Source organism: Saccopteryx bilineata, chromosome 5 (assembly GCF_036850765.1).
Source record: "Saccopteryx bilineata isolate mSacBil1 chromosome 5, mSacBil1_pri_phased_curated, whole genome shotgun sequence".
NCBI lineage: Eukaryota > Metazoa > Chordata > Mammalia > Chiroptera > Emballonuridae > Saccopteryx > Saccopteryx bilineata.
Window position 1 is genome coordinate 34,380,851 of NC_089494.1, and position 15,007 is coordinate 34,395,857.

General features: G+C 42.7%; 1 protein-coding gene across 2 annotated transcripts in view; it reads right to left on the minus strand.

Annotated features, from left to right (window-relative positions):
• Positions 1-4,362: 4,362 nt before the first annotated feature.
• Positions 4,363-15,007, minus strand: part of LOC136306390 (aldehyde oxidase 2) — a 90,190-nt gene continuing 79,545 nt past the window's right edge. For both annotated transcript variants that reach the window (XM_066232960.1, XM_066232959.1), the window contains exons 35-36: positions 8,115-8,191; positions 4,363-5,894 (exon numbers count right to left, since the gene is read on the minus strand). In XM_066232960.1, coding sequence (XP_066089057.1) covers positions 8,138-8,191 — 54 coding nt within the window. In that variant the 3' untranslated portion in view covers positions 4,363-5,894; positions 8,115-8,137. The remainder of the gene's footprint in view (positions 5,895-8,114; positions 8,192-15,007) is intronic.

Genomic DNA, 15,007 nt, shown 5'->3' on the forward strand with positions numbered 1-15,007 from the left:
GAAATTTTAAATTTAAATTTAAATACATGTGGCTAGTGGCCATTATATTGGACAGGGAAGCCCTAAAGCATCAGATTAGTCTTTTCTTTTTTCTTTTTTTTTTGGGGGGGGGAGGGGAGACAAATAGGAACAGACAGGAAGGAGAGAGATGAGAAACATCAACTCACAGTTGCAATACTTTAGTTATTCATTGATTGCTTTCTCATATGTGCCTTGACTGGGGGCTCCACTCGAGCCAGCAGCCCCTTGCTCAAACCAGTGACCTTGGGGTCATGTCTCTGATCTCATGTTCAAGCCAGCAGCCCCTTGCTCAAACCAGTGACCTTGGGGTTTCGAACCTGGATCCTCAGTGTCCCAGACCAATGCTCTAGCCACTGCACTGCAGCCTGGTTTGGTCAGATTGCTCTTTATTGGATTTATTAGTGCTGGGATATAACATTGAAAGAGCCCACAATATATTTTTCTTCTTGTTTTCAAGATTTGGAAAATTTTTCTTAACATGTGCAAGTGAAATATATAGAGACTCCAATGAGTTAAAATCCAGTGACATTATGAAGCTTGATTTTTTTGTGAAGAACTATAGCTGCTGCTGCTGCTTCTTTTTATATCTTCTTTAAATCTCCTGGCTCATGGGTGTCTGAGTTACACAGTATAGGTTTCACAAATACTTTCTGTTTCAGTAAAGCACATTAGTTCGCTCTTCCTTAGTTAAACATGTATCAGTCTGAGATACACCCTGTCATAAAGGATGAATATAGTCCCTGCCATCATCAATGGGCAGTCTAGTCTAGAAAGAGAGGGTATAAATATAAAACTGTGGTGTGATAGAAAAACCAGGTACAACAGGGGCATATGGGAAAAAGTGTTACTTCCACCCAGAAATTGTATCTGTTAGCCTTAGAGAGGTCTATTGACCTACTAGGTTTAATGGTGTCCCCATAAATTTATGTCTTTCTGGAAACTCAGAATGTGACTTTGTTTGGAAGTAGGGTCTTTACAGGTATTAGTATGGGCCCTAAATCCAATGTTCAGTTTGTGTGTGTTTTTTTACTTGAAAAGGAAAAAATTATTAAAATATTTTAATATAACTCTCGTTATTGAAAAACTGCAAATAGAATAATGCTTGCTGATGTTCACTTTAATTTTGTTGATAAAAAACCAAAGTCCCCCAAATACATATATTGTTTTACCAATAGTTTTAAATTTCAAAATCTAAATAAAAAGATGCTATTATTATTATTATTATTATTAGTGAGAGAGATAGAGACACAGAGAGAGAGGGGGAGGGATAGACAAGGATAGACAGACAGGAAAGGAGAGAGATGAGAAACATCAATTCTTTGTTATGGCGGCTTAGTTCATCGATTGCTTTCTCATATGTGCATGATGGGGGAGTGGGGTGGGCTCCAGCAGAGCAAGTGACCCCTTGCTCAAGCCAGCGACCTTGGACTCCAGCCAGCACAACTTTGGGCTTCAAGCCAGCGACCTTTGGGCTCAAGTCAGTGACCTTGGGGTCATGTCTATGATCCCACGCTCAAGACAGCAACCGCATGCTCAAGCTGGTGACCGTGGGGTTTTGAACCAGGGTCCTCAGCATCCCAGTCTGACGCTCTATCCACTGCTCCACTGCCTGGTCAGATAACATTTTTATATATATGCCATGCATTCAGAAAATAAGAACTTACTTTTTATTTGAAAGTGGGAACTTTGGCATGAAGCCTGCCACTCCGCACTCCCTGGTGACAGGTAGCCCATGAGCCGCACAGCGGCCCTGGGCCCGGGGACGGCGTATCTGCACTCAGGCGTGCAGTCAGGTCTTTGGCACCCTGCATGCTGGAGGGTGTCTCTGAGCCATTCTCAGTCACTTGGGTTCCAAACAAGAACCTCTTCCTGTCATTTCCCACTTCAGATAGTGCCAAAGCTTCATGGATATCTGAAATGTGATAGGCTGCTTCCCAATCCCCTTTGTTTGCAAACACAACAGAGGAATGATGGGGTTTGTTTCAATTAGTTGAAGAAGGTGTTTTTTGGCTTCATGTAATCTGTTCTGATCTGCTGAATCCACAACAAAGATCAGGACTATTCCTCTGGACACATAAATTTCCCAACAGGAACAGAAAGGTTCACTGCTGTCAATCTCCAGGGACTCCATCTGTCTGTCTTCAGTGTTGATGCCACTGCATGGAAACCTGGGATGGATGCCTTGCTGTGCTGGGCTCTGTTCAAAGCAAGATAGTGGAGAACACTGCTCTTTCCTGCTCCATCCATGCCCAACACTAGGATCTGCTTATTCTTCTCTGGGGGCTCAAAGAGGGGCTTTGCCAAGACGTGGTTGTTGTCCTTCTCTTTCTCTTTTATCCCCTTAAATCGTTCCTTCTCTTTCTCTGTCTCCCACTCTTCTGTCTTTCCCCTTCTCTTTTACTTTTATTTTTTATTTTTTTAATTTATTCATTTTAGAGAGGAAGGGGGAGAGAGGGAGAGAGAGAGAGAGAGAGAGAAGGGGGGAGGAGCAGGAAGCATCAACTCCCATATGTGCCTTGACCAGGCAAGCCCAGGGTTTTGAACCGGCAATCTCCGTGTTTCCAGGTTGACGCTTTATCCACTGTGCCACCACAGGTCAGACCTCTCTTTTACTTTTATATTATTTACCTTTTTCTTTCCCTTTCTATTTTTCCTTAATTTTCCTTTTTTTTTTTTTTTTTTTTTTGTATTTTTCCAAAGCTGGAAACGGGGAGAGACAGTCAGACAGACTCCCGCATGCACTCGACCGGGATCCACCCGGCACGCCCACCAGGGGCGATGCTCTGCCCATCCGGGTGTTGCTCTGTTGCGACCAGAGCCACTCTAGCACCTGGGGCAGAGGCTGAGGAGCCATCCCCAGCGCCTGGGCCATCTTTGCTCCAATGGAGCCTTGGCTGCGGGAGGGGAAGAGAGAGACAGAGAGGAAAGAGGCGGGGTGGTGGAGAAGCAAATGGGCGCTTCTCCTGTGTGCCCTGGCCAGGAATCGAACCCGGGACTTCTACATGCCAGGCCGACGCTCTGCCACTGAGCCAACCGGCCAGGGCCTCCAGGTGCCTTTTTGACCTGTGTACCTTACTCAGCACTCTCTCAGGAGAGAGACTCTGACTCAGCTTATTCTAGGCCTTTCCCAGCAGCCCTCCTGGGATAGTGTGAATGACAGGCAACTTCCTGAAGGAAAAGACCTCATGTGGATAAAAACAACAGGTGACCACTATACAAATGAAAGAACAATCCTTTTTTGAGAGAAGAAACTGGTTGAATGCTAGTCTTGTACCCAGTGAGGGTGGGTGGTTACAGATGTTGAGAAAGATTATCCTGGCAGCTTTTGCAGAATGGTTTGGAGCAAGACCAGCTAGACGGTGACATCGTCTAATGTGAAGTTAAGAGAGAATGGGGGTGTCTGTCCTGCCAGGGTGGTTGTGCCAAAGAGTGAACACTTGTTTTGCGTTCAGTGATATCTTAATATCAACTCATTCAATGTTGTGCAGGGAGACTGAGAAGATAAATACCTTTATTTTCTGTCTCCAACTACTTCTACCTATTGTTTTTTCTTCTTTTCTTGGCTATTTGAATCAGAAAGCGTATCTTTTTTGCTATTTACCCAATTATATGAGACGGGTCACGTGTTAATTTTCACTGTTCCAGCGGTGGAACTGGGAGCAGGTTATTTTTCCTCCGCATGTGAGCAAACCCCCTCAGAGAACCCAGGCTCAGAAGGCAAGAGTAAAATACCTCCTGTGCACCTCCGGCCCTGGGGGGAGAAATAGGAGGATCCACAGAGCCAAGAGAGCATTCGGGGCCACAGTCCTTCACTCTTTGGGCCCCAGGGTACTGCTGACACGGGGAAGGAGGTATTATTGTCCAGACAGAGAGAGGGGCAACAGTATCTTGCTCAGTGGTCCAGCTGGTGTAACAGAGACCGGAACCAGGAGCTATCCTTTCACCTTAGACTTCCCTGAACATCCCAACATTGGGCCTTTGTGTCACATCCATATGTGACTAGCCAAGAGTAGCTCTAATTTTGACAAGAGTGGCTGGGAAATCTGAGACCAGCTATTCCTGAAGGGGAAAGTAAAAAGCAGCTAATAAAAGCGGTTACATTGTGCTTGTGTGGGATTTGGCTGGATGGGGATCGTCTGAGAGTAAGTCCTTGTACTGCATACATTTTCATATTTTTGAACCATGTGACTGTATTACCTATTCAAAAAATTTAGTAAGTTTTATCTTTTAACAATGCTATTGAGCTCAAAGTACTGGCTTAAAGTATGTGGCTTCAGATGTGTGTTTTTTTTCCCAAGTGTTTTATTCCTATCAATGCCATACAGATTTTAGTGCACCAACTCGCACAAATAATTTTTATTCAGATCCCTCTATTTCTAGTGTCGTATGATGACAAATGGAAAATAAATGCCCAGTAGTCATCCTAAGCCCTAAAAGACCAAATTTTTGAAATTATAAATTCTATTTACCATCATTTAAAATTATGCAAATGATAAATTTATCACATTCGTATTAGATTACACAGTTACAAATTTTATTTTCAAAAGCCAAAACATTTAAAAATTATATTTTTAAGACATCTTTTTTTTTTACTTCCAACTTATTTCACCCCAGCTGCTCCTACTAAGCTCCCCAACTCTTCTGCTCATGTGTTCAAAAATCTTGTGTAAATTTTGTCCCGTCCATGACCCTTCTGCTCCTGTCTCCTTTCTCTTTGTGCTCCTGTCCCACTTTTTCCCTTGGACTCCTGACCTAGTGGAGTTTCCAAAGTCAGCGAATGGGCATGTGGACAGCTGTGTCCCAGTCCCTCATCAGCCAGGCTCAGTGCCACCCAAGACCCTCAGCCTCCTCCAGGCTATCTGCACGTCTAGTCTTGACCTTCTCTATCCAATCACCAAGTACCCTAAGCTCAGGCCATCCTTCGTTCACTTCCAGGAGTCACTGCAGTGGAAGGCTTGGTGAGCTTGATTCAAGTGAATTCTGGCTGATAGAGTATCAGTTTATTCCCCGACTTTCGGGTCAAATAAGGTCTAATTCATATGCTCATTTCTCCTTCCCTGAAGCCCTTTAAAACTGAGTAATGAAATTTGGTGGGTCCTGCATGTTTTCAACTTCAACACAGGAGTGATAACAATTTAGAATTTCTTTTGCTGTGTATTACCTACTTCAATATATGGTAACTGGAAACTGGACGATGAAGTCTTTCTGAAACTCTGATACCAGATCAATGTGTTTTTTATAAACAAATTTAAAAAGTAGAAGGTTTTTGTGGAACTACATTGAAAATGATTTTACATTGCTTTTGCCCTCCAAATTGCAGAATATCAACCAGTTGAACAGCTAATCCATGTGAGGAAAATACCACTCATTTTCTGTCAAAGGTACATACACAGACTCATAGCTAATCCACAGTAAAAATGAGATAAAACCAAACCTTGCAGAACTCTGTAGTGTCCCTACCTGTGGCTACTGACTCAAACACATTCCTGGGAAAAGTAATCACATGTTTATCTACTGAGAAGCATCTTTCATTCTAAATAGGATTGCAACCGGCATTACCAGTCCAGTTAGATTGGATGGGCACAAAGGGAAAATTTGCTTTCCCAGCAATATTTACATGATATTATCAGAAACAACTTAGCAGGAAACTTGATTACTATGACTATTGCAGTAGTAGTTTGGTGGCCTCTAGGCTAGAAAGTCTAAGTTAATAATTTGTAAATAATGATTCATCTTGTTAATACAGTCAGACTTGAATAATGTTTTTACATTCTGTGTCCTTTCTTTTTTTTTCCATAACAATATAAGAATATCAGTGTGGAGTCCAGTTAGGATTGATAAGCCAGCTTTTCACTTGTGAAAAACTGAAACTCCTGGAAAAAAAGAAAAGAGAATGATTATATAAGTGTGTAAAATTTCTCAACTTTGTGTGTCAGAGCAGTAATAAATGGTTGAGAATTTGGACTGGTAATTTATTTTTTATTTTTTTATTTATTTTTTATTTTTTTTTATCTTAAGCTGGAAACGGGGAGAGACAGTCAGACAGACTCCCGCATGTGCCCGACCAGGATCCACCCCGCATGCCCACCAGGGGTGACGCTCTGCCCACCAGGGGGCGATTCTCTGCCCTTCTGGGGCGTAGCTCTGCCGCAACCAGAGCCACTCTAGTGCCTGGGGCAGAGGCCAAGGAGCCATCCCCAGCGCCCGGGCCATCTTTGCTCCAATGGAGCCTCCGCTGCGGGAGGGGAAGAGAGAGACAGAGAGGAAGGAGGGGGGTGGTGGAGAAGCAAATGGGCGCTTCTCCTATGTGCCCTGGCCAGGAATCGAACTCGGGTCCCCTGCACGCCAGGCCGACACTCTACCGCTGAGCCAACCGGCCAGGGCCTGGTAAGTTTTATGGACATAAAAAAATACAGTTAGGTAGTTAGTCATTCTCCCTTGGCCTCCATGTCTTCATTCATAAAACAAGAAGCTGGAGGAAATCACAGGTTTTTGCACATTTTAGCAGTGGTTTAAAATGCTATTGGGAACACCACACACACACATATATATATATATAATTTTAGTGTTGTATAAATTTAATAAGGTCAATGTTTAACACTTGCTTATAAAGCAAATAGAATAATTATGCTGCTTTGAAGAATGCAAAAATTTGAAATTGTGGGGCACAGATGATAGTTAAGGACTCGGTATAACTTATACCCACATTTTGCTCTAACTGCTCACCATAGAGGAAATTCTGCACACAGAAGTAATTGTAAGTGAGGAAATGGCAAGAATATTTTTGGTTTTGTTTTTTAACTTTGTCTTGCAGTCTAAGGATGGTCTTTATTTTAGTCTGTTCATTCATTGATGGTCTCCAAGTTGTTAAAATTTGATACTTAGCACATCTGAGTATGTGTGTGTGTGCAGTTATTTTTTATTGAGTACTAGTGTCAGGCACAGTGCTATGTACTTCATATATCTTGTTTTATATAGAAATTAGAGTGGATTTACCATCATATCCACATTTAACTTCAATAGAAAGAAAAAGGTATGGGTATCTGCGCTCCATTCCTGGGTGTATGTTTTAAATTATTATAATATTTAAAATATAGTTTTAAGTGTTGCCTATTTTGATTTTTGTTATTGTGAAAGGAGAAACAAAAACCTCATCAATTAATTTAGTCTGATCTAGCTAAACCATCAATGCAAGTTTGCATCTGACAAAGCACAATGGAAGTAAACATATATATGCTAATACTGTGAATTGTTTTAGACATTTAATTGGAAAACTAGAGTTAGATGAGAAAACATTGTTTTTCTCAGTCTATGGTGTAGTTCTCTTCTGCTTTCAGGTTTTCTAATGTTGTTCACTGAGTGTGCAGAAAAGCAGAAGTTTCATTTTCTCTCTTTTTTTAAAATTTTATTTATTCATTGTTAGAGAGGAGAGAGAGAGGGAGAGAGAGGAAAGAGAGACAGAGAGAGAGAAGAGGGGAGGAGCTGGAAGCATCAACTCCCATATGTGCCTTGACCAGGCAAGCCCAGGGTTTCGAACCGAAGTTTCATTTTCTAAAAATGAAAATACATTTCTTTTTATCAGCATATATTTCCCAGGTAGTTTCAGGATCAAATCCTCAAAGCCTTCAGTGCTCAGCATTTTGTGTTAAGTGGCAGCACAAAATTGTAGCAATAGAACTCAATAAATACAATTGAGTAACTCTTTTAAACAGCACTAGTTAATTATAAATGCAGTAATATGTATGTGTGTGTGTGTGTGTGTGTATCACATAGTGATGTTTTACACTCAAGTTGTGATTCTCCAAAGAGTCAGGGAGTTGGATCTTTAAAATATCTTAATCCCCAGTATTCTCATTTTTAACTTACTTTAAAATATAAAGGAAAACTGCTATGTTGGGTAAAGCACCATGACTTGCCTTTGTCAGCATCCAAAGTCATGCTTGTTTAGTGTGAAAAGATTAACATATTGGATAAGATTTAAAAGTGAAAAAAAAAGGTGAAACTAGATTACACATTTGTGCCATCCTAAATTTCCATAGAACCCAAAGGACTGGCTGATCTATTTTTTCTTTCTTTCAGCTTATTGAACTTACCTTTTCAAGAAATGACAGCAGTGTTATGCTATTTGGATAGACCAAGGTTTAAATGTCTTAGGGTTGTCTCTTGGGATCTAAGAAAAAAAGCAAATTCCAAAATTTAGTATCATAATACCGTTGCAATATTTCACCCGAAAAATTATATCAAATCTGTAGGTATGGGAAAACGTTCTGAAGGGAGGAGGCAGGATTTTCCTGGGGAATGGGACTGTTTCCGTCCTTTCCCATAGCTCTGAAAAGACTTTGGGGCCCCGTGTTGCAAATTCTGCTACACTTCATGTTGTGAAGCAAGAAGGCACTAGCTTAACTACCTGTTTTCTTTGTTTCCAAGAAGTGAATCTCAAAGAGAATTATGTATCTTATGAAAACACTTTCAGGGGCAGAAGGGTGGAAAAAGGAAATGGTTAGGCTGAGAGTTGTTTGCATTGGAGCCCATAGACCTGGATTCTGTGCAGTGATTTGAGAACAGCTCTGTCTACACATTTAGCAAAATGATTTTTGTATAGAACCTTTGCTAGTTAAACCCCAGGTGCTTCACTATCCTGGGAATATATATTTAAAAAAAAAATAGAAAAACAATTGATGTTTCTATCAATTTTTGGGGAAAAAAGCCCCAAGTACTCGACTTGTTTATCCTTCATTCTTTTTTTTCCTTGTATTTTTCCGAAGTGAGAAGCGAGGAGGCAGTCAGACAGACTCCTGCATATGCCCGACCGGGATCCACCCGGAATGCCCACCAAGGGGCGATGCTCTGCCCATCTGGGATGTTACTCTGGTTGCAACCAGAGCCATTCAAGCGCCTGAGGTGGAGGCCATGGAGCCATCCTCAGCACCCGGGCCAACTTTGCTCCAATTGAGCCTTGGCTGTGGGAGGGGAAGATAGAGATAGAGAGAAAGAAGAGAGGGAAGGGTAGAGAAGCAGATGGGTGCTTCTCCTGTGGGCCCTGGCCAGGAATTGAAGCTGGTACTTCCACACACCAAGCCGATACTCTACCACTGAGCCAACCAGCCAGGGCCTATCCTTCATTCTTGTGGTCCTCAATTCCTGTTTCCTCTGCTAGAAATTCTCTCCCTAAGGTTTGGCCAGAAAGCAGAAATTGAATTCCTTGCCTCTGCTGTTGTCATGTTTTTTGTCCAAAGAGTTGACTTTCAGTTAAGAAAGTGTTAAAAGCACAAACTTCCAATAAATAATGAAGAGTTATGAGGATTCTGAAAAGCTTTTTCTCCCAATATTTATTTCACAAAAGTACAAAACGAAGACAAAACAACCATCCAACTCCTATCAGGTTATCTTTACAAGTTCTATTCTTACTGTTTGCTCTTAATCTATATTGAAACGTAAATTGAAGGTTGGGTTTCCTTCTCAAGGGGACTTCCCTCTCTACTTAGCTGCTACTATGGGTATCTTATTTAGCATCAGAATCAGATCATTCCACCTGGTCTGGGCTGGGCTAGGCTGGACATTGGACAAAGCTCAGTCTAGGCTAAGGTAGATTCAGGTCAACTCTTCTGCTAAAGGTGATGGCAATTTTTAGTCTCTTCCAAAGCTTGTTTCCTTTTCACCAGACCTGGGTTCCTGGAGGACCAATCTGCTTTGGGGCTTTGCTCAATGCACATTGTCTTGCTACCCCAGTCTTCTTGGGTCTTACTTCTCCCTACCTCCTTCAGTGAGGGCATAACTTTCTTTTTTGGTTTCAGAGATCCAGACCTGGGACTCAGGCTATTCTGCCGGGGTTGTTGGTGGTCTTCCCTTTATCTTCGCACTTGCTTGGTGCCATCAAACCTTTTTTCCCTCCACTCCTTTCTTTCTGATTGGTTCTTTATCTTTCTTTCTTTTTCTTTTTTTTTTTTAAGTAATTGCATAAAAAGTATTTATTGATTTTAGAGAAAGAGGAGGGGCGAGAGAGAGAGCAAGAGAGAGAGAGAGAAAGAGAGAGATAAGAACATACATCTGTTCCTGTATGTGCCCTGACCAGAGCTCAAACTGGCAACCTTTACGTATCAGGATGACACTCTAACCATCCGAGCTATCCAGCCAGGGCCCTGGTTGGTTCCTATAGCTATAATGAAGGTGATATATTCATGATGGCCATCGAGACTGATTTCACTTTTAGTTAAATTTCAGCTTCTGAGATATGTCTGGTCTAGTCTCAGTAGTGTCAAAACCTCGTGGCAGTGGCAGCTGCCATCAATCCAGAATTCTTCATCATCATCTTCATCATTATTATTGTGTCATAAAGGATTAACTCAACAGGCCTGGGTTGTCCAAACCTTGCATATTCTACAGAAAGATTTAGCCCTTGACCAGCTCCTGGGAGATAACACTTAAGAGTGCTTGAAACATCCTGCCTGATAAGAGTGTCTTTGTTTACTTGAGGCCTTTGGCCAAGAGGCATCACTGACCTCTGAGAGGACTGAACCCTGAGTAGCTAAGGTCAGCTATGCAGGTGACCTATGTATGTGACTGGTCCCTATAAGAACCCTGAATGCCAAGACCCAGGTGAGCTCCTTCCTGGTTGGTACTACTTTGTACATCTCACACACTGTTGCTGGGAGAATGAAGTGCTGTCCATGTGACTTCCCTGGGAGGAGACAACCGGAAGCTTGTCCTGGTCTCTCCTGGACTCCTATCTGCTTTTTCACTTTGATGATGTTAATCTGTATCTTTTCTCTGTAATAAACCATAACCATGACTATAACAGCATTCTAAGTTCTGAGAGTACATCCAGTGAGTCATTGAAACTGAAGGTTGTGCTTGGGAATTTCTGACTTAATCATCAATATTATCAATGTGTACTGACCACTCTTATGTGTATTCAACTGCTAAGTGCATTTCAATTGTTATCTTTTTTTTTTTAATTGAAGAGAGAGACAGACAAAAAGGGAGAGAGAAGAGAAACATCAACTTGGAGTTGTGGTACCTTAGTTGTTCATTGACTGAGTCTCATATGTGCCTTAACTGGGGGGGCTCCAGTTGGCCAGTGACCCCTTGCCCAAGCCAGCAACCTTGAGCTTCAAGCCAGTGACCTTTGGGTTCAAGCCAGTGACCCTGTGCTCAAGCTGGTGAGCTTGCACTCAAGCCGGGGACCTTGGGGTTTCAAACCTGGGTCCTCAGTGTCTCAGTCTGATGTTCTATCCACTGCACCACTGCCTAGTCAGGCTATGTGTTATCTTGTTTAAACTGTACAACAACCCTGTGAAGTAATTATAATTATTTTCTCAACATACCTCTTCCTTCATTGTTTAGATAGGAAATGGAGTGGTCAGAGAAAGTAAATAAATCATGAGAGGTAGAGTTGGAATTCAACTTAGGTCCCTCAGACTCCCAGGCTGTGTCTTAACTTATTAAAGCAGTGCTTCACGACTCCTTTCCCTGACCAGGTAAAATGCTCCCTTTTCCCTGTTTCACATTCTGCATGCTCATGCCCTCTCTTAATTTGAGGAATGCCTCCAGCTTTGTCCTCTTCCTTTTTAGTGATTCCCCTATGTCTCTTCTTCCCCTGATCGTCCCACCTAAAGGAGTAACCTTCCAGAGACCAAGTAGGAAAGTTTTTAGATACAAAAGTATACATTTAATAACAGTATCTGATAATCTACCGTTGGTAGTAAGAAAGGCCACTGTATCAAGAGTCTGCATATTGAAGAGATCAGATTCAGTATCTGCATCCTGGGATAAGCCTGTTCAAATAGAACCATTTTCACAGCTTGTTCCAGTGCCAATAAACCTCTTCGAAGACAGCATGAGAGGAAGGGAGAAGGATGCTGTGAATGTGTGTGTGTGTGTGTGTGTGTGTGTGTGTACATGTGCGGGCATAGGCACTGTGCTGGAATGGGATGTAGGCTTAGCACTCTGAGGAGGGCACCTCCACTCTGAGCTGTCTCCTGAGTCCTGCAGTCTGCATCTGCGTTTCATTTCAGAGAAACCATGTGACTGGCTATGTTTATGCTGCCTTAAGACCCTGTCAATTATCTTAACTTAGCTTTCAGCAGAAAAGTCAGGAGGCTGCATGTGTCTACGTGTTGTGGGGGTAGGTTCCAGGACCACAGGGAAGAGAAAGCAGTCTGTAGGATGGGCTGCACACCTCCCCCAGCTAAGAGAAACGTAAGGCTGTGCATAGGATAGGGGGCGAACCAGCAGAGAGGAGTGTAGGTGAACCAGGCCGCCTGCAGCACAGGAAATGCTCACTTGCCTCTCCTCCCACATCTGGCAAGGAGGGCTGCCTTTACTGTATTGAACAGGTGGCACTTTAATACTGCCCGTTCTCTGTATTGAACAGGTGGCACTTTAATGCTGCCCGTTCCCAGGGAGTCTGAGCATCTAGAAACACAAAACTTGGGGGGGGGGTAGTGATGTAGAGGGAGGAGAATAGGAGAGGAGGCTGGAGTAGGGTTTGCAGAATGGGGAAGGTAAAGGCCTTCAGAAACTAGACACTTGCTAGCCTCAGAGCAGCTGTTTTCAACCTGTGTGCCACAAGAGCTTTTAAAACACGCAGTACCTGACTACTAAGTCAGGGGCACTGACTTCTTTTCTTTTAGATTGTCAAATTAAAAAATGACAACAGCCAACACAACAATAGCCAAATTATACTATTTTTCTTGTCAGATTGGCAAAAAAGTATAGTTTTTGATGTGCTGCAGAATTTTAGTCTTCGTTTAGGTGTGCCGTGAGATGACAAAGGTTGGAAATCACCGTTACAGGATAACAGGGGAGGCCGGGTATGGCCACTGTGAGCTGGGGAGTGGTCTAGAACGAAAAGATTTTTCCCATCAAGTTACTATAAAATCAGGGCTCAGTCTAACACAAGACGTTGCTCTTTGCTGTGGTTGCAAAGATTCCTTACGAGTCAGCATTATAAAGCTGTCCCTTCAAAATGTGAGGTGAGCTAAAAGCTGTTTACAAACTTGTTTCTGAGCTGAATTGTCTGATTTTAGTTTCCAGGAGAGGGAAACTGAAGCTGCTAATTGCCTTGACATGACTTCCCACTATGGAAGCCCACACACACCATGGTTCTGTAGTCACTTTATTTCTTTCTTTTAGTGAAGGAGAGAGTTGGGGGGCAGACAGGGACAGACAGAAAGGAAGAGAAATGAGAAGTATCAAGTCATAGTTGCAGCGCCTTAGTTGTTCATTGATTGCTTTTTCGTATGTGCTTTGATGGAGGTGTGTGTGTGTGGGGGGGCTTCAACTGAGTCAGTGGCCCCTTGCTCAAGCCAGAGACCTTGGGCTCAAGCCAGCGACCATGGGGTCATGTCTATGATCCCGTGCTCTAGCCAGTGACCCCGTGCTCAAGCCTGCAACCCTGGGGTTTCGAAACTGAGTCCTCAGTGTCCCAGGCCACCACTTTCTCCACTGTACCACAGCCTGGTCAGGCTGTAATTACTTTAATAAATACATTTTGATGCTAGTGATAACAAGGTAACAAGGTTTTTGTATTTGTCTTACTGCCAAATTCTTCAAGGTAGTATTTTTCTAATTCTTAAGGCTGTGAAAGCTTTCATGTCTCTGAATCCTAATGATTTTTTAAAAAATGAAATCATTGTTTCACCTGACTGGTGGCGGCACAGTGGATAATGCGTCAACCTGGAACACTGAGTTTGCTGGTTTGAAATCCCAAGGTTGCTGGCTTTGAATGCGGGCTTGTTGGTGTGGGATTGCTGGCTTGAGTGGGAAAACCATCCACATGATCCCTGTTGGTCAAATAAGTTTGTAAATATGATATATATGTTTGCTCCCTTATAGTTTGCATTGGGTGTTGGGGATAGGCTGTAAGCAGGCATGGTCCTTATAGCCTAAGGCTTAGTTTTAAGACTAAGCTTTTCCACACTTAGTTTTAAGACTAAGTTTTTTCACACACCCTTGACTGTTGCATGATAGGGGGTGGTGCACTCTTATGAGGAATCTCATTATGCCTCAGATAAGTGACTTTGTACCAGAGACTTCCTTGTTTGTATATTGGATCAAAGGTTTTGATTTCTACACTATAAAATGGGGCAGAGGAGCCCATGCAGGAACAGGGCAGAAAAAGGCCATGTGGAGGAGAGGAGAGGCAGCCACGATGGCGGAATGCTGAGGGAGAAGCCAGTTTGTGTAGAGAGAAGGAGATGGGGAACAGAGGTGAATAAGGCTGGTGAGGTAGAAATCTTTGATTCTAGGAAACTCGGATAAGTCAGTGGCTTTGGGAGCCCTGAATGGAAAGGGAAGTGTTTTCCCACTGTGTGTATTTCTTGCCCGCCGGGTACGAGCTAGGATTAAAGCTAATGGCCCACCAGTTCTTGGCTGCGTTGTTTCATTACCATCTGTCCAAATCAAATGCTAACCTGCAGGGGACAGGTGGCTGTGATGGTGGCTATGGCTACTGGCTTTACAATCTCAAAGCTCAGCAGCTTGAGCCTGAAGGTCACTGGCATGAAAAGCCCAAGGTCTCTGGCTTGAGCTGGGGAATATTGGCTTGGCTTGGCTCTGGCCAAGGCACATAAGAGAAGCAATCAGTGTACAACTAAAGTGAAAGCAATTATGAGTTGAATGCTTCTCACCTTCCTTTCCTATCTCTCTTTCTCTCTCTCAAAAAAAACCTCCCAAAAAACTATCAAAACCAATAGCCATTAAAAAAAAAAAGAAATCACTGTTCTAAGGAAAAGTCCTAATTTGAAAGTGTTAATCATAATAAAAATTTTTTCATCCTTTTTAAAGCAAATTATAGTCACTGTTTAAATGACTTTAAAAACACATTTTCCAAAAGATACATTTTTCTTTCTTTTTCCACTCCTCAAAAGGAAGTCATATATAACTATGCTGTTGCAGCTGCGTTTGGCCGAACTGGGCTGCTCTGCTGGGCCCTGTGCAGAAAGAAGTCCCATCAACACCACCGCTCTGACCCGCAGTTACCTCA